General features: G+C 44.1%; 1 protein-coding gene across 2 annotated transcripts in view; it reads right to left on the reverse strand.

The window, feature by feature from the left end:
- DMXL1 (Dmx like 1) overlaps positions 1-22293 on the reverse strand; it is a 157607-nt gene that overhangs the window by 85375 nt on the left and 49939 nt on the right. For both annotated transcript variants that reach the window (XM_054031319.1, XM_054031318.1), the window contains exons 9-16: positions 19636-19804; positions 11038-11250; positions 6752-7005; positions 5964-6648; positions 5168-5289; positions 4318-4407; positions 3908-4010; positions 2198-2314 (exon numbers count right to left, since the gene is read on the reverse strand). In XM_054031319.1, coding sequence (XP_053887294.1) covers positions 2198-2314; positions 3908-4010; positions 4318-4407; positions 5168-5289; positions 5964-6648; positions 6752-7005; positions 11038-11250; positions 19636-19804 — 1753 coding nt within the window. The remainder of the gene's footprint in view (positions 1-2197; positions 2315-3907; positions 4011-4317; positions 4408-5167; positions 5290-5963; positions 6649-6751; positions 7006-11037; positions 11251-19635; positions 19805-22293) is intronic.

A 22293-nucleotide genomic window follows, 5' to 3' on the forward strand; every position in this document is an offset into this window, starting at 1 on the left:
GCATCCAGCTTCCCCTTTACCAGGCAGGGCTGTTGTGGTGTGAAGATTGGTTTCCCTCTCCTACATACACAGGCTGTGACAGTATAAAACTACATTGTCAGAACACAGCTTGAAGAAATCTTGCCTCTGCTGCACCACCATCTTTGTTATTGCCCAAATCTGACTGTGGGGTCAGGAACATTCAGTTATCCTCAGTTTAATAACAGCAGTCACAGAGGGCAGAGAACCTGGTTTTAGGCTTTGCTAATTTTTAAGTGTTAACAGACACTCAGCCAGACATGCCAAACTCATGGGGGAAGGGGAGGAGGTGAAGGAGAGGTGAGAACAAAACAGAAATTGGGCTTGTTTTTGGCTTAATTGGCTTGTGAGCTGCTTGTTACCTAATTTTTTGGCTTGTAGCTTGTTGGGCTTGTAGCAGCTTGTTGCTTTTTTTTTTTTGATCGGCTCCCAGCAAGCAGGGGCGAGGGGGGGGGGGAAGAGAGTCGGGGTGCACAGCAGGCCCATCAAAGTCCCAGACTGCACGCCGGGGGGATCTAGTCACAGAGTGTTGGAGTTCTTAGGGGCTGGCTTGTTTTGGCCTTGTTTTGAAATGGGATTAGCTTGATTTTTGGCTTATTGTAAAAGTCGGGGTGCTTATTTACCACATGAAAGTTGGCAACTGTGCAACTCAGCAGTGCACTCTAATTCACTTAAAACTTATTTTTAAACCCTCAGCATTAATGCAGTCTACCATTCATGATTTAGAACTAAAGACACAGAAAATCTGAAGAAATTCTGTGCTACCATTTCTGAACTGAGGAGCAAAAGTAGTCTGAATCCCTACCACTAACAACTTAAAACAGCTGGATAGATTTTTCTCAACTACTAACAAAAAATAAACACAGTTTGGGCTAAGACTAAGCATAAAAAGCTCCAGAGCAAAAAGATGAGAGACTATTGAGCAAGAAAGAACAAGTTGTGATGGAAACCCAAAAGTAGGGTTACCATATTTTGTGCCTCCAAATGGAGGACACTCCACGGCCCCCGCCCCCGCCCCCAGCCCTGCCCACGCCCCGCCCCAACTCCGCCCCCTCTCCAAAATCTCCGCCCCCTCCCCTGCTTCCCGCGAACATTTAATTCGCGGGAAGCCTGAAGCAGGTAAGGGGGAGTGTGGGGGGAGGAGGCACGGCCCAGGCTGGCCCCCGGCGGCTCCAGCCTGGGTCGGCTCGGGCCCCGGCCGACCACCCCCGGCCCGCCCAGCACTACTGGCCCTCGGCGGCCCAGCGCACCCCCCAGCTATCCCGGACCGGCTCCCAGCTCCGCGACCCCGCGCACCCCCCCCGCTACCCCGGACCAGCCCGCGGCCCAGCGTACCCCCCAGCGCACCCCCCCCCGCTACCCCGACCGGCTCCCGGCCCCGCGCACACCCCCGCTACCCCGGACCGGCCCGCGGCCCCCCCCGCTACCCCGGACCGGCTCCCGGCCCCACGCACCCCCCGCTACCCCGGACCGGCCCGCGGCCCCCCCCCGCTACCCCGGACCGGCCCACGGCCCCGCGGCCCGGCGCACCCCCCGCTACCCCGGCCCGCGGCCCCGCGGCCCGGCGCACCCCCCGCTACCCCGGCCCGGCGCACCCCCCGCTACCCCGGCCCGGCGCACCCCCCGCTACCCCGGCCCGGCGCACCCCCCGCTACCCCGGCCTGCGGCCCCGCGGCCCGGCGCACCCCCCCCGCTACCCCGGACCAGCCCGCGGCCCGGCGCACCCCCCCCGCTACCCCGGCGCACCCCCCGCTACCCCGGCTCGGCCCGCGGCCCCGCGCACCCCCCGCTACCCCGGACCGGCTCCCGGACCGGCACCGCGCCCCCGGCTCCCCGCCCGGCCCGGCACCATGCCCCCGGCCCCGCGACCCCGGCCCCGGCCAAAGAGGCCCCGGCCGAGCCAGCCCTCCCTCCCGATTTTCCCGGACATGCCCGGCTTTTGGGGATTTCCCCCCGGACGGGGATTTGAACCCCCAAAAGCCGGACATGTCCGGGAAAATCCGGACGTATGGTAACCCTACCCAAAAGTAGCCTTCAGTGTAGCAATTGCTGATTGCTTTTTAGACAGTAGCTTCTTAAATATCTAAACAGTAAATACAGTTAAAAATAGGAGGAGTATCAGACAGTTACAAATAATTGATGTTTAACAATATTTTTACATCATAACAAAACAACTTACCCACTGAAACTGGAACAGACTTCAAGTGTAAGTTCCACATGTGTAATAATGAGCGGTTTTGAGTACATTCAATTACTATTAAGTAAAATTTTTCAGAGAATCCATTTTGCAGGTTTCCTGTTGCAATTTAAAGTAACAAAGTTTTTAGTGCAACATCTAGTGCAGCAATAGTTAGCTACTAATTTTTTTCCCTCTCCCACTATATAAATATAGGCACTACTGCCTTTACAATTAAGAGAGTATATAGATTCCAAGTAGTCATCATCTTATACAGAAAATGTTTCTTCTGTTTATTTGGTTGGGGTTTTGTTTTTGTTCCCCCTCTGAACCTGTTATTGAAAAGTTAAATGAAAATACTATCACTGATACAATAAAACAAATTCAAGGGAAGAACACCACTAGCTATGTTTAAAATCTTAAATCTATGCAACAGCTTTTATTTTATACTGTAGCATACAAAGTGCTAATGAGCAGCATTATATTTTCATTTTTCAGGTTGAAAGCATTGTGAACTATGTAACTGTAGGCTCAGTTTTTAATCAAATATTATGGATAAAGAAGTGTTAAATGTAGGAACAGTCACTAATTTCTGAGGCACCAGAAAAGAATGGCAGATTAAAATTTATACAAATTATTTACATCTGGTTTACAATTCACTGCTGGCTTTAGTAACAACATAAGTCTGCAGACATACCATATTTTACATCTTAGCCCTTTTGGTCTTGTTTCTGTGGGTATGCAGTGGAGCGGTATTTAATTACTTAATATATATATTTTATATATCTTTTTAGATACAAGTTTAAAAAGGAAGCTGTCAGACTTTTTTTAGAACCCTGTGTCCAAAGGAAGGGTTTAGCTGGTTGTAAGAATGATTGCTCATCAGAAAGGAGTGTTGGAAAGACTTACAGCCACTCCACTTTCTAGTGTCATCTGGCACCATTCCCCTAGCTTAACATTAAACATGGGACTCAGCTATCTATTTGCCTTTCATACCACCACAAAATAGTATGGGAAGCTACACATCCTGCATCTCCCAGATCCTGAAAGAGGGCCTACTGTACAAGAGACTACTGTTTTCACAAGGTGCCTCTCTCTGTACTAAAAGCCATCAGTCTTATTCAACATTTCCTACAGTATACAAAGGGTACCTCTTGGTAAAATGCTTCCTCGCCTTAGACCAGGGGTTGGCAACCTTTCAGAAGTGGTGTGCCGAGTCTTCATTTATTCACTCTAATTTAAGGTTTCGCATGCCACTAATACATTTTAACGTTTTTAGAAGGTCTCTTTCTAGAAGTCTACAATATATAACTAAACTATTGTTGAATGTAAAGTAAATAAGGTTTTTAAAATGTTTAAGAAACTTCATTTAAAATTAAATTACAACGCAGAGCTCCCCAGACCGATGGCCAGGACCCGGGCAGTGTGAGTGCCACTGAAAATCAGCTCACGTGCCACCTTTGGCACGCATGTCATAGGTTGCCTACCCCTAACTTAGACCCTTAGTCTGTTTCCTCAAGGAAGAGGAAAGTAGTTTGTGTTCTATTTGTAATGTTGTTCCATTCATTTGAACTTCTATTCCAACAAAATCAAGCAGATCTTTGGCCTCAAAATATAACTGAAGTGCAAAAAGTCATTATATCCAAACAAATCAATATCTCTTTGATACATTCTTCACCATCTTGCTGAATTAAACAGTTAATACTGCTTTACCAGAGTCTGCTAAACAGTTGTTCTTTTCAGGTATTTTCTCATCATCGTTATTCAAAATGAAGTCTTCTTGAAAAACATGAAGTAACTGTGTTTTTCTGCCATGCTAAATTAAAAGACAAACAGTAAATAAAATGAAGAAAGACATGGAATCTCTTATTTCTGAGAGAATATTAAAAAATTGACAGGACCAAGCAAAATAATGAATTTTGAATAAAATTTATCTGCGATACCTATAATTCTCTCTGCATATGGGCAAAGGGATAGTCTGTACATCTCACACAGTACCGGTTTCATCATCAGTGAACATGGAAAGTTACAGATGTAATGCTCAATTTTAATGTCTTTTTAAATCAAGTAAATTAATGTTCTTCTCCACCATAAAATGTGTACAGAAAAAGTATCTTACTTACAAGCTCTGTAATAGCATCCAACTCTACAATGCACCCTGGCCTTGCAGTAGACTGTTGACTTATGATGTTAAAAACTTCACCCACATATTTCTGAAAAAAAAACACAGTAATGTAGTAATTTTTAGTTCAACTCCTAAAGTTGATTAAAATATTACCTGATGTTTGGCATTTTCATTTTGGCATAGTGTTTTTATTTATTCGTGGTTCACTTACTCAAAGTCAGGGTTGAAAGAAGTTCAGTTTAATAAAGTGAGATATATTAAAGCCAAAGAGATTTGTTTACATTCTATGGAAGTCTCCAGAGACTCAGAACTTTTACAGAACTCTCTCTTACTGCTAGGCACTTGGTTTTGTTAATTCTGTAGCAATAGTACACACACAATTAAAATTATATCTAATTTACAATGTTATGGGAATTTAAGTAAAGCAGTTCTGTGAGGACACAATAGGAGTAAAAATGTTAACACTGGAGTGCCACAGAATCTTTAAAGGCCAAACATGAAAGATGCCTCCTTGCACTAGGCTGACACAGCAGTTCAGTACTGACTCAGAGGAAAGTGCCTCTTATTGAATCATCAAAACAACTTCTTACAGCATTAGGTGTTTCTTGGAGATTTTCCAGCCAAGCAGTAGCGATTTGCCTCAACAATGCTGAGCTTTGGAGTTCTGACATAACAATGGAGTATGGCTGCAATGTTGTAAAATTCTATTATACTTGCAGATTGACTTTACAACAGAGATATATTTTGCAGAGTTCTTAATGTTCTTCACTAGTCTGACAAACCAATTTATGAGTTATTATGATGATGATGTAATTTACATGTTTAAGTAAAGTTAAGTTTTTACTTACAGAAATTTCAGGATTGGATAGCTCACACAAAAGCTTTTTAGCATCTATTATAGCCTGATATAATCTCAGATACTGTCCATCACTTGCCACAAAGCAAGCACTTGGAGAATTGCAGTATGCACCTGAAAAGTATTTATGAACAATCAGTTCAATATTTAAGTGAATACATACTAGCTCCTTCCCTATTTTTGGCAAGAAGCAAATCACAAAAATTTATTATTAAAGACTTAAACAAAACAGAAGAAAGCAGAACTTATTTCTCATTGATCTAATTTGTATTTAGATATTTAATAAACGTGGCCATATGCCAGAAATATGAAGATTTAATACTGAACTTTACCAAAAGGAAACTAGACTCCAATCTGCCTATTGAAGGCGACACTACCCTCAAGAATAGTACTCTCTTTGTCTGTATTAATATTTTTCAACCCCACCCACTAACATTAACATTTTAATGCATTTTTAAAAAAATGTTTAGATCTAAGATTTTAAAACGAAGGGCAGTGACCTTCTCCTTAACTTGTAAAACATATCTATAGTGCCTTATAAATAAGAGGGGAGAAAATATCCAGTGGCTTTTTTTAAGCTTACCAAAATTAAGGGGACATTTTTCTTAAATTTTAGTCTAGGTTATTTTTCAGAAAATCCACACTTTGGAAACCAACCAGAGATAATTTAAAAGTTCCATAATTCAACATATTTAGATTCTCCATACTAATAGCATCATTTTTTCCCCTATTCTTGTTGTTTTAACAATTGAAGATTTTAAATATTCTAATTAACTCAGAAAACTTACCAAGACAGTAACTGGGTATAAGTGTAGGCAGCCATGCCACATTAGAAAAAGCTGAAACATGGAGAGAATTAATTCGTGCAAGTTCAGAAACACCTCCAGAAAAGGATAATGGACCAACTGGATCAACTCGCCAAAGAATAAGCTCACTATAAACTGCATTGGGATCCTGGGACGTTACACTTGTAGTGCCTCTATTCTGAGATCTTAAAGGCGAATCTCCAGAATTTGAAATATCATTTGTCTGTTTTGTGCCGTCAACATCTGGTGATCTTAAAGCATTATGATGAGAAGTTGTCAGCAGCAAAGGTAACACTGAATGACAAGCCAAGTCATTAAGATGAAAACGGTGACCACAATATCGAGATTTATGTGAAATACTGAGCACAGTAGAAAAAGCAGATTCCTCTGCAAAACTAACTAGCCACTGGTTTAAAGACCCATCTGCATGTTTTGAAATCATCATAACATTTGGGGTGAAGATACTTAATTTTAAACTGTTAGTTGATTTATTGTGGGCAGAAGAGATAAGCATAGATGAGGAACGTGTAAGGCCAAGGGGCTTCTGTTTGCCTTGTTGAATAGCGAGGTCAACATTCTTGGTGCAGGCATACATCACTATACTTCTGCAAAGAGAATTTGCATCACCTGTTGGAAATGCTACTGGAATTCTTGAAACAAAAGACACCTAGAGTTAAAGGGGGAAAATAATATGTATTAGAACAAATAAAGAGGATATTAATGTACTCATTGAATAAAATATATATTTGAATCCAGAAAAATCATAATACCTGCACCTGGCGAAACATACCAGGCTGATATTCATCTAGCCAGTCCACATGCCATACCAGCAATGAACCATCCATGGAATGAATACTGAATAGCATGTCCGCATTTTTGCTCCACTCAGACAATAGTATTTCAATCTCATGATCAATAATAGCAGAAGATAAAGGAACAAAACCAGAATTTGGAACAGTTTTCTCACTGCCCAGTTCTTTCTTCTCTTGATTTTCTTTTTGCTCTTCTCCACTATCATCAGCTTCTGGCAGAAGAGCATATAAAGTAAAGAAACCCATGAATGAAAGCTACATTTGGAAATTAAAATCTTATAGGCAACACTGCTTGGTTATTCAAAACTTCCTTTTAAGCCTCTTCTAAACCATTCATACAAACATGGATTTCAACAAACTGAAAGGGTAATGATTTAATCTCTAAACCAAGTTAATGCTACATAATTGAATATATTTCTATATCTGACTGAGAAAAGTGTAGTAAGTTATATTATGTACGTCAAGCTATTTTACAACAACTTCTTACACGCCTAACAAAAAAGGTACGATTAAACATGGATTGGTAATTATACCAAATGGAATTAAACTGACCATAACTCACTTATAGCATTTTAAAAAACAAGTTGTAATAGCTTATTCATGAAAGTACAGAAAATGAAATATTTTTTTAAACCCAGAATCTGGAAGTTCAGAGGAGTTCAGCAATAAATGCATCAAATTCCTTCCAACTGGCTTCATGTATCCCAAAAACTAGACACTAGGCTTCAGGCTTTGTGAATACTACAAAAATTAAGGTCAATATGTTTTCCCGAGTTTTTAAAATGGCAATGAAAAGAGTTTTGGTTCTTTTTAAATATTCTATTGCAGAGGTTACTAAAACACTGGCTGCATTTTGCTAGCACAAGAGCCAGAAAATAAAAGACCAATTTTTTAATTGTTTAAGGCAAATAATGAAAACAATCATGAAAGTACATTTTTAAATGTTCAGTTAAAAAAAAAAAAATTATGTTGACGGAAGTCTCTCTTGAAAAGCTTCATTTTTAAGTTCTGCCTGCAGCAATCTGCTGAGTAAAGAGGAATATAGATGGAATAATGCACAGCTTTTATGTAACCTCAACTCCAAATATTTGGTGCCAGAACAACATGTTCATGTGATCCCAAATGGACACTACTTTCAAGAAGAAAGTTGCAACATTCTGCAGTGTCCAGGCTAGCATCCCATAAGTGGAAGTGTGCAGAAGCCTCCTGAAGGTGTCTGAAATTTCAAACAGCCTCGTGGGGTTTTTTTTTAAACTAACAACCTCAAAACAAAAGACCTACACTTCTAGAAACAGTCAGATGAATTCCCCATATTCCCAGATGGATTCAGTCACAATAGTGAGTGCTGGCGACTTTACACATTAAACCACACTTCACTTATCACACTACTCTATTTCTAGCTGGCAGGTGTCTACAGCACAAAACCACCATACACAGTTGCCATTAGATGACTATAATTGGCAGTATCAGCAAAAAGGCAAAGAATGAAAAAGCACAAAGCTTGAACTACCCTCTCCCCACTACAGGTGATCCGTTCAAAACAGCATAAGTATAGTAGAGTACAGAAGCCTGTATTAGCACTAGATAACATCTGTTCTGTGGTTAGAGAGATAGGTTCAGTTGCCAGGCCTGCCAATCAGCTTCTTATTCAGGCTGAGAGAGAGAAACAGGTCCATGTGAATACAGCTTGAGACACAAACTTCAATTTTCTTTAGTAGGTATAAGATTTAATCCTTCTTAGCTTAAGTAGAATTTTATATTAATGCAATCTAAACTGGCTCTGTCTCTAGGCCCTGTCGCAAGGTGACCTTTCACTCAGTTAAGCCTGAAAACTCCTGGCTCCCCAATTCCTTGATGGTAAAACAAAAACCCACAAGGGCAGATACAGAGGTGCTCCAAAGTGTATTTTAAGAAAGATGTGGTCCTCATCAGGCCATAAATCACATCTTTTAATGTGTAATTGCCTTAATGAACCCAAAGCAGTGCACCACCAACCATTACCCCAAAAGGGATTTGGGGGGAGCAGGGGGAAAAGGCGGTCAGGACACTGAGATACTTCCACTAAGTTATGTCCCATTTATCCCCATGCTTTTATGATTTTGGAGTACACATGCTTGTGGTCTAATGATAGATATTTCCACTATTTCCAAACTGACCAACGACTGGATCACGCTAATCGGGATGCAGGACCTGCGATGCACTGATCTGCTTGGAAGTCTTCTGGAGAATTGTCATGAGGTACGGCCAATGGTTCATCTAGCCCAGTCATCTATCTTCAGACAGTAGTTGGTGCCAGATGCTTCAGATGGAACGAACAGAACAAGTGATCCATCTCGTTGTCATGTCCCAGCTTCTAATAGTCAGAGGTTTAGGGACACCCAGAGCTTGGGGTTGCATCCCTGACCATCTTGGCTAATAGCCATTGATGGACCTATCCTCCATGAACTTATCTAACGCTTTTTTGAATCCATTTATACTTTTGGGCTTCCCAACACCCCGACAAGGAGTCCCACAAGTGGACTGTGCACTGTGTGAAGAAGTACTTCCTTTTATTGGCTTTAAACCTGCTGCCTATCAATTTCATAGGATAACTCCTGATTCTCATGTTACGTGAAGTGGTAAGTAACACTTCCTTATTCACTTTCTCCACACCATTCATGATTTTTAGCACTCTTATCATATCCCCTCCGAAGTTGTCTCTTTTCTATGCTGAACAGTCTGAAGTCTTTTTAATCTCTCCTCACATGGAGGTTGTTCCATACCCCTCATCATTTCTATTGCCCTTCTCCTATTCTACTGTATCTTTTATAAGATGTAGCCAGCAAAACTGCATGCAATATTCAAGGTGTGGACATATCATAGATTTATGCAATGGCATTATGAGGTTTTCAGTCTTATTATTTATCCCTTTCCTAATGGTTCCTAACATTGTTAGCTTTTTTGATGGCCACTGCAAATTGAGCAGATGTTTTCAGAGAAGTATTCATAATGACTCCAAGATCTCTTTCTTGAGTGGTAATAGGTAATTTAGACACCATCATTTTGGATGCATAGTTGGGATAATAATATTTTCCCATGTGCATTATTGCGTAGTTATGAACATAGAATTTCATCTGCCATTTTCTTGCCCAGTCACACAGTTTTGTGAAATCCCTTTAACTTTTCACAATCAACTTTCAACTTAACTATTTTGAGTAATTTTGTATTATCTGCAAACACTGCCACCTTGCTGTTTACCCCCTTTTCCAGATCGTTTATGAAGATGTTGAGCATCACTGGTCCCAGTACAAATCCTTAGCGGACCCCACTATTTATCTCTCTCCTCTGTAAAATCTGAGCATTTATTCCGACCCTTTGTTTCCTATCTTTTAACCAGTTACTGATCCACGCCAGGATCTTCCCTCTTATCCCATGACTGCTTAATTTCCTTAAGAGCCTTTGGTGTGGGGGTCCTTTGCTTTCTGAAAGTCCAAGAACACTATACACACTGATCACCCTTGTCCAGATCTTTGTCATGCACCAAAGCTGGGCTTACCAGCCTATAATTGCCAGGATGGCCTCTGGAGCCTTTAAAAACTGGTGTTATATTAGCTATCCTCCAGTCATCTGGTACAGAGACTGATTTAAGCGATAGGTTACACTGCAACCTTAAAGGTCAAGGTAAATGTGGAAGAAGGTCTTATTCTTGAGCAACCAGAACACCAAGTAAGTATGCTGCCCTTGCTTTCCCTAGGTTAGTTCTAAGGAAAGAGGAGCCCAAGATTATGCCAGGCTATGTCAGCCTGACCAGTCAAGTGGCCAGAAGAAGCCTGCAGGCCAGTGTAACATACTAACCAGAGACATCACATGGTCCCCTGAACTGTACACCTGACTCCGAAGACCACTCAAGCTGAAGAGTCACTCCTTTTATTTTTGTTAACCAACATTTTTTTCTAATTTGTTACTGGATTAATGATTTCATTCAAATCATGTCTGGAAATCAACCAAGTTATAGCAAGCATGCAGGACCAGTTCATAAGCAAAAGAAGATTGATTTAGAGCAGAAAACGTAATTGTTTGTTTTTTATGCTTGCACAATATACGTTTCCAACTTATGTAAAATTCGGGTTACGCAAGGCTTTCTGGAATGGAATGATTGCATAAGTTGGGGAGCATCTATATTAACTAATTTAAACATTTGGTTTGCCCAACAAAATTACAGCACATTATAAAGAATAGAAACATATCTATGATATGCATTTTACCTTCATCTGATTTGCCATCCAACTGATTTGACTCTTCAGTGCTGGTCTCTGAAGAATGCTGCTCAAAGCTCTTTTTAAGATGCTGCAAAAATACTTCCATGGAGAGGGTAAAATGCAGTTCTTTATTGTTCAGCCAGTGCACTACAAATGGCCCACTTTTCTCTTCATTCTCACTGAGACTCAGAGACGTGATAGAAGGGAGTAGAGGAATGTCTGCAACACCAAGAAGTTAATGTGATTTCCAAAAGAGAAAGAGGTAGTGGTAATGTGTTTTTTCCCGTACCAGTGAAAAAGGCTAAAGTTATACAACCACGTGCAAGCCTAACCCTGCTTCACCCTGAAGGCTTCTACCACCATCCCCTCTGGGCAGATATTCTGCTCCAAAAGGCCCTATATGTCCTGGTTTACACCAACGGAAGCCACCACAGATCTCAGGTAATTTTAGCCCAATGTACATTGTGTTTTGTAGAATAGAGATTTCACAAACATACCCATCCCCAATACTTTACACTATTTGTTAGGGCACCACTATTACACATGCAACAAACACAAGTAAATGATACAAATTTCAGATGGGTATATAATTTTGTACCATCTGAAATATAGGATGCAAGAGTGCAGCCACTTGTGACGTGCTGAGAATTCTCACATGGCGCACCTGGCAGCAGCAGGCTCTTCTTATGTGTAACCCCCCACCTACAAGTTTCCCATACTCCCATTTTATGCAGCAGTACAATGTGCTGAGGCAGCTGTAAATTCAACATCCTGTCAGACAAAGCACTTTTGAGTGCAAATATACTCTTTTCTCCACGGAAATTGGTACTGTCTTTAAACTGCTCAAGCAGGTAGGACCACAACTGCCAGGACCACAACAAGGAAATGGAGAACAAAGAAATATAGGAAGACTGAGGGAAATGGAGGAGAGTGCACAGGGAATAAAATTATGAAAAGAGAAATGCGGAAGCAGACACAAGAAATTTCAATTCTTCCAGAATAAGCTTCTCTTGTTAGGGTATGTCTACACTACGAAATTAGTTCGAATTTATAGAAGCCGGTTTTATTGAAATCGGTTGTATACAGCCGATTGTGTATGTCCACACAATAAAATGCTCTAGGTGCTCTAGTCGGCAGACCGCGTCCACAGTACGAGGCTAGCGTCGACTTCCGGAGCATTGCACTATGGGTAGCTATCCCACAGCTATCCCACAGTTCCCGCAGTCTCCGCCGCCCCTTGGAATTCTGGGTTGAGATCCCAATGCCCGGATGATGCAAAACAGTGTCGCGGGCAGTTCTGGGTACATGTCGTCAGGCTCCTCCCTCCCCCGTCACAGCAACGGCAGACAATAGATTCGCGCCTTTTTATCTGGGTTACCTGAGTTACCTGTGCAGACAACATGGAGCCCGCTCAGCACAGCTGAGCTCACCGTCACCATATGTCCTCTTGGTGCCGGCAGACGTGGGACTGCATTGCTACACAGCAGCAGCTGCTAACTGCCTTTTGGCGGTAGACGGTGCAGTAGACTGGTAGCCTTCATCGGCGATCTGGGTGCTGGCAGCCGTGGGGCTTGCCTTTTGGCAGTAAATGGTGTATTATGACTGTTAGCCGGCCTATTACAAGTCGGGTCATCGCACATTAGCAGAGTCTTCCCTGAGCAGCAGCTCGTGCAATAGGCCTGAAGACCATCGTCATACACCGCCCCGTATTTGCTGCCAAGCACCCAGAAAGATGCCGAGGGCTATCAGTCACGCTGCACCGTCGTCTTAAGATGTAAAAAAATAGATTTTCTCTGTATTCATTTGCTTCCCCCTCCCTCCGTCAAATCAACGGTCTGCTAAACCCAGGGTTTTCAGTTTAATCTTTGGGGGGGACCAGTCTGTGACAGTTGTTTGTGTCTCTCCCTGATGCACAGCCACCGTTCTTTATTTTAATTCCCTGTGCCTGTACGCCATGTCGTCACTCGGCCCCCCTCCCTCCTTCCCCTAGGCCGTCAGATACTACGTTTGCGCCACAGCTCGAGCCGAGAAGCGGTTCGCGCCTTTTCTTTGAATTCTGGGTTGAGATCCCAATGCCCGGATGATGCAAAACAGTGTCGCGGGCGGTTCTGGGTACATGTCGTCAGGCCCCTCCCCCCTCGTCACAGCAACGGCAGACAATAGATTCGCGCCTTTTTACCTGGGTTACCTGTGCAGACAACATACCACGGCAAGCATGGAGCCCACTCAGCTCAGCTGAGCTCACCGTCACCATATGTCCTCTGGGTGCCGGCAGACATGGGACTGCATTGCTACACAGCAGCAGCTGCTAACTGCCTTTTGGCGGTAGACGGTGTAGCATGAGTGATAGCCGTGGGGCTGGCAGCCGTAGTGCTGCATTGCACCAGCCCCTTCCAGGCGATGGTATATTATGACTGGTACCCATCGTCGTCATACTGGTATGGCTGTCAATCATGGCCACCTGGGCAGACATGCTACTGTTTTGATGATGACGGTTACCAGTCATAATATACTATTTTCTGCCAATTGCCCAATATTGTCTGCTAAGCACCCAGAAGAGGCCGAGGGCGATGCTGGGTGCTGGCGGACGTGGGGCTGGCAGACGTGGGGCTGCATTGCTACACAGCAGCAGCCCCTTGCCTTTTGGCAGATGATGGTATATTATGATTGGTACCCATCATCATCGTACTGGTATGGCTGTCACTCATGCTGCAGCGTCGGCTGCCACCTTAAGATGTAAAAAATAGATTTGTTCTGTGTTCATTTGCTTCCCCTTCCTCCGTGAAATCAACGGCCTGCTAAGCCCAGGGTTTCCAGTTTAATCTTTGGGGGGACCATTCTGTGTGACAGTTGTTTGTGTTTCTCCCTGTTCCTGTACCTGTACGCCATGTCGTCACTCGGCCCTCCCTCCCTCCCTCCCGCCCTCCTTCTCCTGGTCCATCAGATACTACTTTCGCGCCTTTTTTCTGACCAGGCGCCATAGCTAGCACTGGGATCATGGAGCCCGCTCAGATCACCGCGGCAATTATGAGCACTATGAACACCACGCGCATTGTCCTGGAGTATATGCAGAGCCAGAACATGCCAAGGCGAAACCCGGACCAGGCGAGGAGGCGATTGCAGCACGGCGACGAGAGTGATGAGGAAATTGACATGGCCATAGACCTCTCACAAGGCACAGGCCCCAGCAATGTGGAAATCATGGTGTCACCGGGGCAGGTTGATACCGTGGAACGCCGATTCTGGGCCCGGGAAACAAGCACAGACTGGTGGGACCGCATCGTGCTGCAGGTATGGGACGATTCCCAGTGGCTGCGAAACTTTCGCATGCGTAAGGGCACTTTCATGGAACTTTGTGACTTGCTTTCCCCTGCCCTGAAACGCCAGGATACCAAGATGAGAGCAGCCCTCACAGTTGAGAAGCGAGTGGCGATAGCCCTGTGGAAGCTTGCAACGCCAGACAGCTACTGGTCAGTCGGGAATCAATTTGGAGTGGGCAAATCTACTGTGGGGGCTGCTGTGATCCAAGTTGCCAGGGCAATGAAAGACCTGGTGATATCAAGGGTAGTGACTCTGGGCAACGTGCAGTCAATAGTGGATGGTTTTGCTGAAATGGGATTCCCAAACTGTGGCGGGGCCATAGACGGAACCCATATCCCTATCTTGTCACCGGAGCACCAAGCCACCGACTACGTAAACCGCAAGGGGTACTTTTCAATGCTGCTGCAAGCCCTGGTGGATCACAAGGGACGTTTCACCAACATCAACGTGGGATGGCCGGGAAAGGTACATGATGCTCGCGTCTTCAGGAACTCTGCTCTGTTTCGAAAGCTGGAGGAAGGGACTTTCTTCCCGGACCAGAAAGTGACCATTGGGGATGTTGAAATGCCTATCGTGATCCTTAGGGACCCAGCCTACCCCTTAATGCCATGGCTCATGAAGCCGTACACAGGCAGCCTGGACAGGAGTCAGGACCTGTTCAACTACAGGCTGAGCAAGTGCCGAATGGTGGTGGAATGTGCATTTGGACGTTTAAAAGCGCGCTGGCGCAGCTTACTGACTCGCTCAGACCTCAGCGAAAAGAATATCCCCATTGTTATTGCTGCTTGCTGTGCGCTCCACAATATCTGTGAGAGTAAGGGGGAGACCTTTATGGCGGGGTGGGAGGTTGAGGCAACTCGCCTGGCCGCTGATTACGCGCAGCCAGACACCAGGGCGGTTAGAGGAGCACAGCAGGGCGCGGTGCGCATCAGAGAAGCTTTGAAAACGAGTTTTGTGACTGGCCAGGCTACTGTGTGAAACTTCTGTTTGTTTCTCCTTGATGAACCCTCCAACCCCCCCCCCCGACCCGGTTCACTCTACTTCCCTGTAAACCAACCACCCCACCCCACCCTCCCCTCCCCTCCCGCTTGCAGAGGCAATAAAGTCATTGTTTTTTCACATTCATGCATTCTTTATTAGTTCCTTACAGAGGTAGGGGGATAATTGCCAAAGTAGCTGGGATGGGTGGGGGAGGAGGGATGGAAAAGGACACACTGCATTTTAAAACTTTAACTCTTATTGAAGCCCAGCCTTCTGATGCTTGGGCGATCATCTGGGGTGGAGTGACTGGGTGGACGGAGGCCCCCCCACCGTGTTCTTGGGCGTCTGGGTGAGGAGGCTATGGAACTTGGGGAGGAGGGCTGTTGGTTACACAGGGGCTGTAGCGGCGGTCTCTGCTCCTGCTGCCTTTCCTGCAACTCAACCATACGCTCGAGCATATCACTTTGATGCTCCAGCAGACGGAGCATTGCCTCTTGCCGTCTGTCTGCAAGCTGACGCCACCTATCGTCTTCAGCCCGCCACCTCTCCTCTCGTTCATGTTGGGCTTTTCTCATCTCCGACATTGACTGCCTCCACGCATTCTGCTGTGCTCTATCAGCCTGGGCGGACATCTGCAGCTCCGTGAACATCTCGTCCCTCGTCTTACGTTTTCTCTTTCTAATGTTCACGAGCCTCTGCGAAGGAGAAACATTTGCAGCTGGTGGAGGAGAAGGGAGAGGTGGTTAAAAAAGACACATTTTAGGGAACAATGGGTACACTCTTTCATTACAAGGTCGCATATTTCGGCTTGCAGGCAGCCATCGTAGGCCACAGTGTTTTGGCTTTTTTAACCTTCTTAACATGCGGGAAAGGTTGCAAACAGCAGAGCATTTCCCATATCAAGGATGAATTGGGTTGTCCATTTAAAATGGGGTTTCAATGTAAAAGGAGGGGGCTGCGGTTTCCCGGTTAACATGCGGCACAAACACAAGTAAACCACCCCCCCCACACACACACACACACGATTCTCTGGGATGATCACTTCACCCCTCCCCCCCACTGCGTGGTTAACAGCGGGGAACATTTCTGGTCAGAATAGCAGGAACGGGCGCCTCTGAATGTCCCCCTTAATAAAATCACCCCATTTCAACCAGGAGAGCTTTCTGGAGATGTCCCTGGAGGATTTCCGCTCCATCCCCATACACGTTAACAGACTTGCTTGCTTTTTTTTTGTAATGTTTACAAATATTTACAAAGTTACACTCACCAGAGGTCTCCTGTGTGCCCTGAGGGTCTTGGGTGAGTTCGGGGGTTACTGGTTCCAGGTCCAGTGTCACAAACATATCCTGGCTGTTGGGGAAACCGGTTTCTCCGCTTCCTTGCTGCTGTGAGCTACCTACAGTACCTCCATCGTCATCTTCCTCGTTCCCCGAACCGTCTTCCCTGTGTGTTTCTCCAGTGAGAGAGTCATAGCACACGGTTGGGGTAGTGGTGGCTGCACCCCCTAGGATCGCATGCAGCTCCGCGTAGTAGCGGCAAGTTTGCGGCTCTGCCCCGGACCTTCCGTTTGCTTCTCTGGCTTTGTGGTAGGCTTGCCGTAGCTCCTTAATTTTCACGCGGCACTGCTGTGTGTCCCTGTTATGGCCTCGGTCCTTCATGGCCTTGGAGATCTTTTCTAATACTTTTCCATTTCTTTTACTGCTACGGAGTTCAGCTATCACTGCTTCATCTCCCCATATGGCGAGCAGATCTCGTACCTCCCGTTCGGTCCATGCTGGAGCTCTTTTGCGATCCTGGGAGGACTCCATGACGGTTACCTGTGCTGATGAGCTCTGCGTGGTCACCTGTGCTCTCCACGCTGGGCAAACAGGAAATGAAATTCAAACCTTCGCGGGTCTTTTCCTGTCTACCTGGTCAGTGCATCTGAGTTGAGAGCGCTGTCCAGAGCGGTCACAATGAAGCACTGTGGGATAGCTCCCGGAGGCCAATAACATCGAATTCCGTCCACACTACCCCAATTCCGACCCGCAAAGGCCGGTTTTATCGCTAATCCCCTCGTCGGAGGTGGTGTAAAGAAACCGGTTTAAAGGGCCCTTTAAGTCGAAAGAAAGGGCCTCGTTGTGTGGACGTGTCCAGGCTTAATTCGGTTTAATGCTGCTAAAGTCGACCTAAACCCGTAGTGTAGACCAGGCCTTAGTTAGCTACAGAGGGCCAGCTCTCAAGATGATGAATCTGGCATTAAGATGAGTTACAAGGAAGAATTAAAATTAGTTTAAGAAAGGAACATACCAAACAAGAACATGATGTGCAGGCTGACTTTTGACATTCGTATACATTTATTGAACTTTCAATATTTTTTACAATATTTTTTAAAGGAACCCTCTTCTTCCCAGGTTAAAATGTATTATTAAAAAGTCTGTCAAATGGAGTATTGTCTCTTCTTTCACTCTAGCTTTTATTCTGAATCAGCTGTAATCCTGGTTCTTGTGAGTTCTAACAGTTCGCACTAGGACTTTACTAATGATTCTTAAGGAGCCTTCAAATAACTCCCTTCCTCCAATTAAATACTATCATTTCTAGCCACCTTAATTTGTAATCACAGCATGCTCCACAATGACACTTACCCTCCTTTGTAAAGGATTTTAAGAACTATGAGTGAAGAGGGCTATGTAACAGATACATATCATTACTGAGTCTTATGTGGTTTCATGATAAAAATGCTTATATAAGTGTACACACCCTGTATTACACACATGAAAAAATATTTAAAAAGATTAAAATTGTAATGCTAAGCACTCAAAAATGAAGTACAGTAACTCCTCACTTAACATTGTAGTTATATTCCTGAAAAATGCAACTTCAAGTGAAACGATGCTAAGCGAATCCAATTTCTCCATAAGAATGAATGTAACTTGGGGGGTTAAGTTCCAGGGAATATTTTTTTTTTTGCCATACAGTACAGTACTATAGTGGGGAGGTGCCCCTGCCTTACCCCACACAGGCACAGCCCACTGGCACTGGAGACAATGAGGCAGGCAAGGAGGCTGAAGGTGCTATAGGCTAGGAGAAGCACATTGCGCAGCAGCAGCTTCCCCTACTCTGCAAGCACCAGGGACGAGGGCTCAACCCTCAGCCTGCCCACGCCCCCCTACCACCAAACCTTCACCCTTAACCCACCTCTTCTTTCCCCTCCCTCCTCCCCCTTTACTCTGCATGCCCCTCCTGCCCACAGCAATCAGCTGGTTTGTGGCGTTCGGGAGGCAGGGGGAGCCTGCACGCTGAGTCCTCGCTCCTCCCCCTTCCCTCACGAACGCTGCAGGCCAGCTGATTGCCGCGGGCAGGAGGCGGGGGCAGGAGGGGTAAGGCGCTGATCCGCCGGGTCTGCCAGCGGGCGGGAGATGCTGTGGAGGGGTGGGGAGAGTAGGAGAGCTGCCAGCTGTGGACAAAGCAGGCAGCCAAACAACGTTCTAGCGAAGCATTGCACAACTTTAAATGGAGCATGTTCTGTAACTGAGCAGGGACATAAGATCGAAACAACATTAAGTGAGAGGATGTTAAGTGGGGAGTTACTGTACCAGAATTAAGGTTTCCTCTGCAACCTTTATTTGGACCTACTGTACACATGCATTGTAATACTGTAACATGATCACATACCACTGTTTTTTCCCTGCACAGACACCTGCATTATCCAGGACGCAAGATGGAACTGCTCTGGGATAGCTATTAATTGTAGGTTGCTCATTTTCTGGGTGCCTGACTTGAGACATAAGGGTCTTATTTGCAGAAGTGCTCAGAACTCACAGCTGATATCAAAGCTGTGCTTTGATCATATAAAAGGCCACATAATGCTAAGCACTATGAAAAAGTCAAGTCCTAGGAGTCTCAAACTGGGCACCCAAAATGAGTGGATACTTTTGACCTTAATCTGTCAGTTCCCCACCTGTAAAATGGAGATAATACACCCTCACCTCACAACGTTGTTGTGAAGCACTCCAATAGTATGGCAATGAGCACCAAAGAAAGCCATGAGGAATTGGTAATTCTGTCTTCAGAGCAGGATTTAAATAGTGTGCAATGTATACACATAGGGTCACATATTAAACCATGAGCAGAAAACAGAATATTGAATAGTTGCTCTTTAAGTCAGCACCATCCATCCTGTGCACTGAATGAGGCAGAGGTCCTGTGCTCAGATAAATAAAGTCCATCTGAATGTATAAATACAAGGAGGCAAATTAAGGGTACACAGAGAAAAGTCTGTATTGCGTTCTTGTATCATAAATCTTAACTGCTCATGATTACCTGTGGCTGGGTTGATGCTGGCAGCAATATGAAAGTGACAGAGTGCATTTGCATGCAAAGGAGTGTTCCTATGAACTTCATGAGGATCTTGCTGATGTGGGGAAAATCCAGTATGTGCTATGAGGGCAAGTGACCTTCTCCTTCCTCGTCGAAAGGGCCTTAGATTTAACTGTGTGGAGAATAAGTCATTTTAATTTTGTTTCCAAAGAAAAAAAAAAAAGGAGGATTTAATCTATAAATTTTTTTCTAGAAAAGAAAGCATGTGAAATTGTAACCTAAAGGAAGTAGCTTTTACAGTTAAAAAGTGCACTGGTGAATTTACCAACTGTATTGTTCATAACGTATCTTCCATAGAAAAAGGACTACGTATTAAAGGATGTTAATGTCTTTAGAATCCTGTAGAAAGCTTGTATGTAACACAGTGTTGCCTTGAATGGGAGTAGTAAAATTCAGAGAGCTTTGTATTCCAATGTACTGGGCTGTATCTGTACAGCCTTCATGCTCAGACCAAATCAAATGCTGTGTCTATAGCATTTTTCAAGTGGAACACAAACCATGCACATTCAAGTTATTAAAAAAAAATCTTGAATTGGCTACTATCACCAAGTCTCCATGACTGGATCAATACTTCATTTTCGACCCAATAAGCACAATCTCAGACTCAGACTTTAAAGCCAAGAAGGACTGCCACGATCAACTAGTCTGACCTCCTGCACACTGCAGACCACAGAACCTTGCCCACCCACTCCTGTAATAAGCCCATAACCACTAGGTGAGTTACAGAGTTCCTCAAATCTTGATTTAAAAGACTTCAAGTTACAGAGAATTCACCATTTATTGTAACTCAAATCAGAAAACGGCCCATGTTCCATGCAGCAGAGGAAAGCAAAAAAAAAAAAAAAAATGAAAAACAGGATCTCTGCCAATCTGACCTGGGGAAAGATTCCTTCCTGATCCCAAATATGACCATTGGTTAGCATGCAAGATCAACCAGCTAGACACCTGGGAAAGAATTTTCTGTAATAACTCAGAGCTCTGCCCACCTAGTGTTCCACCTCCAGTTGTTGGAGATACTTGCTAATAGCAGTTAAGGATGGGCCATGTGCCCTTGTAGGCAACCTCATCATATGACTCCTCCATAGCTTATCAAGATCAGTCTTGAAACAAGTTAGGCTTTTTGCCCCTATTACTGCCCTTGGAAGGCTGCTCTAGAATTTCACTCCTCTGATGGTTAGAAACGAGCGTCTAATTTCAAGTCTAAAAACATTGTTGATGGCCAGTTTATATCCATTTCTTCTTGTGCTAACACTGGCCCTTATCTTAAATAATTCCTCTCCCTCCCTGGTATTTATCCCTCTGATGTATTTATAGAGAGCAATCATATCTCCGGTCAGCCTTCTTTTGGTTAAGATAAACAAACCAAGCTCTTTGAGTCTCCTCTCATAAGGTAGGTTACTTATTCCTTAGATCACCCTAGTAGCCCTTCACTGAACCTATTCCAGTTTGAATTAATCTTCCTTAAACATGCAAGACCAGAACTGCACACAGTATTCCAGATGAGGTCTCACCAATACATTGTATAATGCTAACAACTCTTCCTTAACTCTACAGGAAATACCTCACCTGATGCATTCTACAATTGCATCAGCCTTTTTTTTTTTTTTTTTTTTTTTTTTTTTTAAACAGCTGCATCATATTGGTGGCTCAGTCATCCTGTGATTGACCAATATACCCAGATCTTTCTCTTGCTCTGTGGCTTCCAACTGGTAACTCCTCAGCTTATAGCAAAAATTCCTGTTGATAGTCCCTAAGTACCTGGCCTTGCACTTTGCACTATTTCATTCCATTGCTATTAAACAAGTTTTCAAGGTCATCCAGATGTTCTTGTATAATATTTCAGTCCTCTTCTATATTGGCAATACCTCCCAATTTTGTGTCATCTGCAAATGTTATTAGCACACTCCAATTTTTTGTGCCAAGGTCATTAATGAAAATGTTAAACAAGATTGGTCCCAAAACCCATCCCTGAGGAACTTCACTAGTAACCTCACTCCAGCCTGACAGTTCACTTTCAGCATGACTCAGTCTCCAATTTAACCAGTTCCTTATCCACCTTTCAATTCTCATATTAATCTCCATCTCTCCAATTTAACTAATAAATTCCCATGTGGAACTGTATAGAATGCCTTTCTGAAATACAGATAGATTGCATTTACTGGATTTCCTTTGTATGGAAAATCTGTTATCACAAAGGAAGATCAAGTTGGTCTGGCACAATCTACCTTTTGTAAAACCATGTTCTATTTTATCCCAATTACCATTTACCACTATGCCCATAATTACACTCTTTCAAAATTTATTTTAAGTCCTTGTGTACAACTGAGGTCAAACTAACAGACCTGTAGTTTCCTGGATCACTTTTTTCCTCCCCTTTATTAAACATAGGTGCTATATTTGCAATTCTCCAGTCACAGGATATGATCCCGAGTTTGCTGATTACTTAAAAATCCTTGCTATTGGGCTATTTCATGTGTCAGTTCCTTTACTATTCTTGAATGGAGATCATCCAGCACACACACACACACACACACACACAGGGTGCCACTGAGCTTGGCTTCCATCTTGGAGGTGGTCATTTCTTCTTCTATATCTTTGTTT

The sequence above is a fragment of the Malaclemys terrapin genome, chromosome 6, assembly GCF_027887155.1.
Source record: "Malaclemys terrapin pileata isolate rMalTer1 chromosome 6, rMalTer1.hap1, whole genome shotgun sequence".
NCBI lineage: Eukaryota > Metazoa > Chordata > Testudines > Emydidae > Malaclemys > Malaclemys terrapin.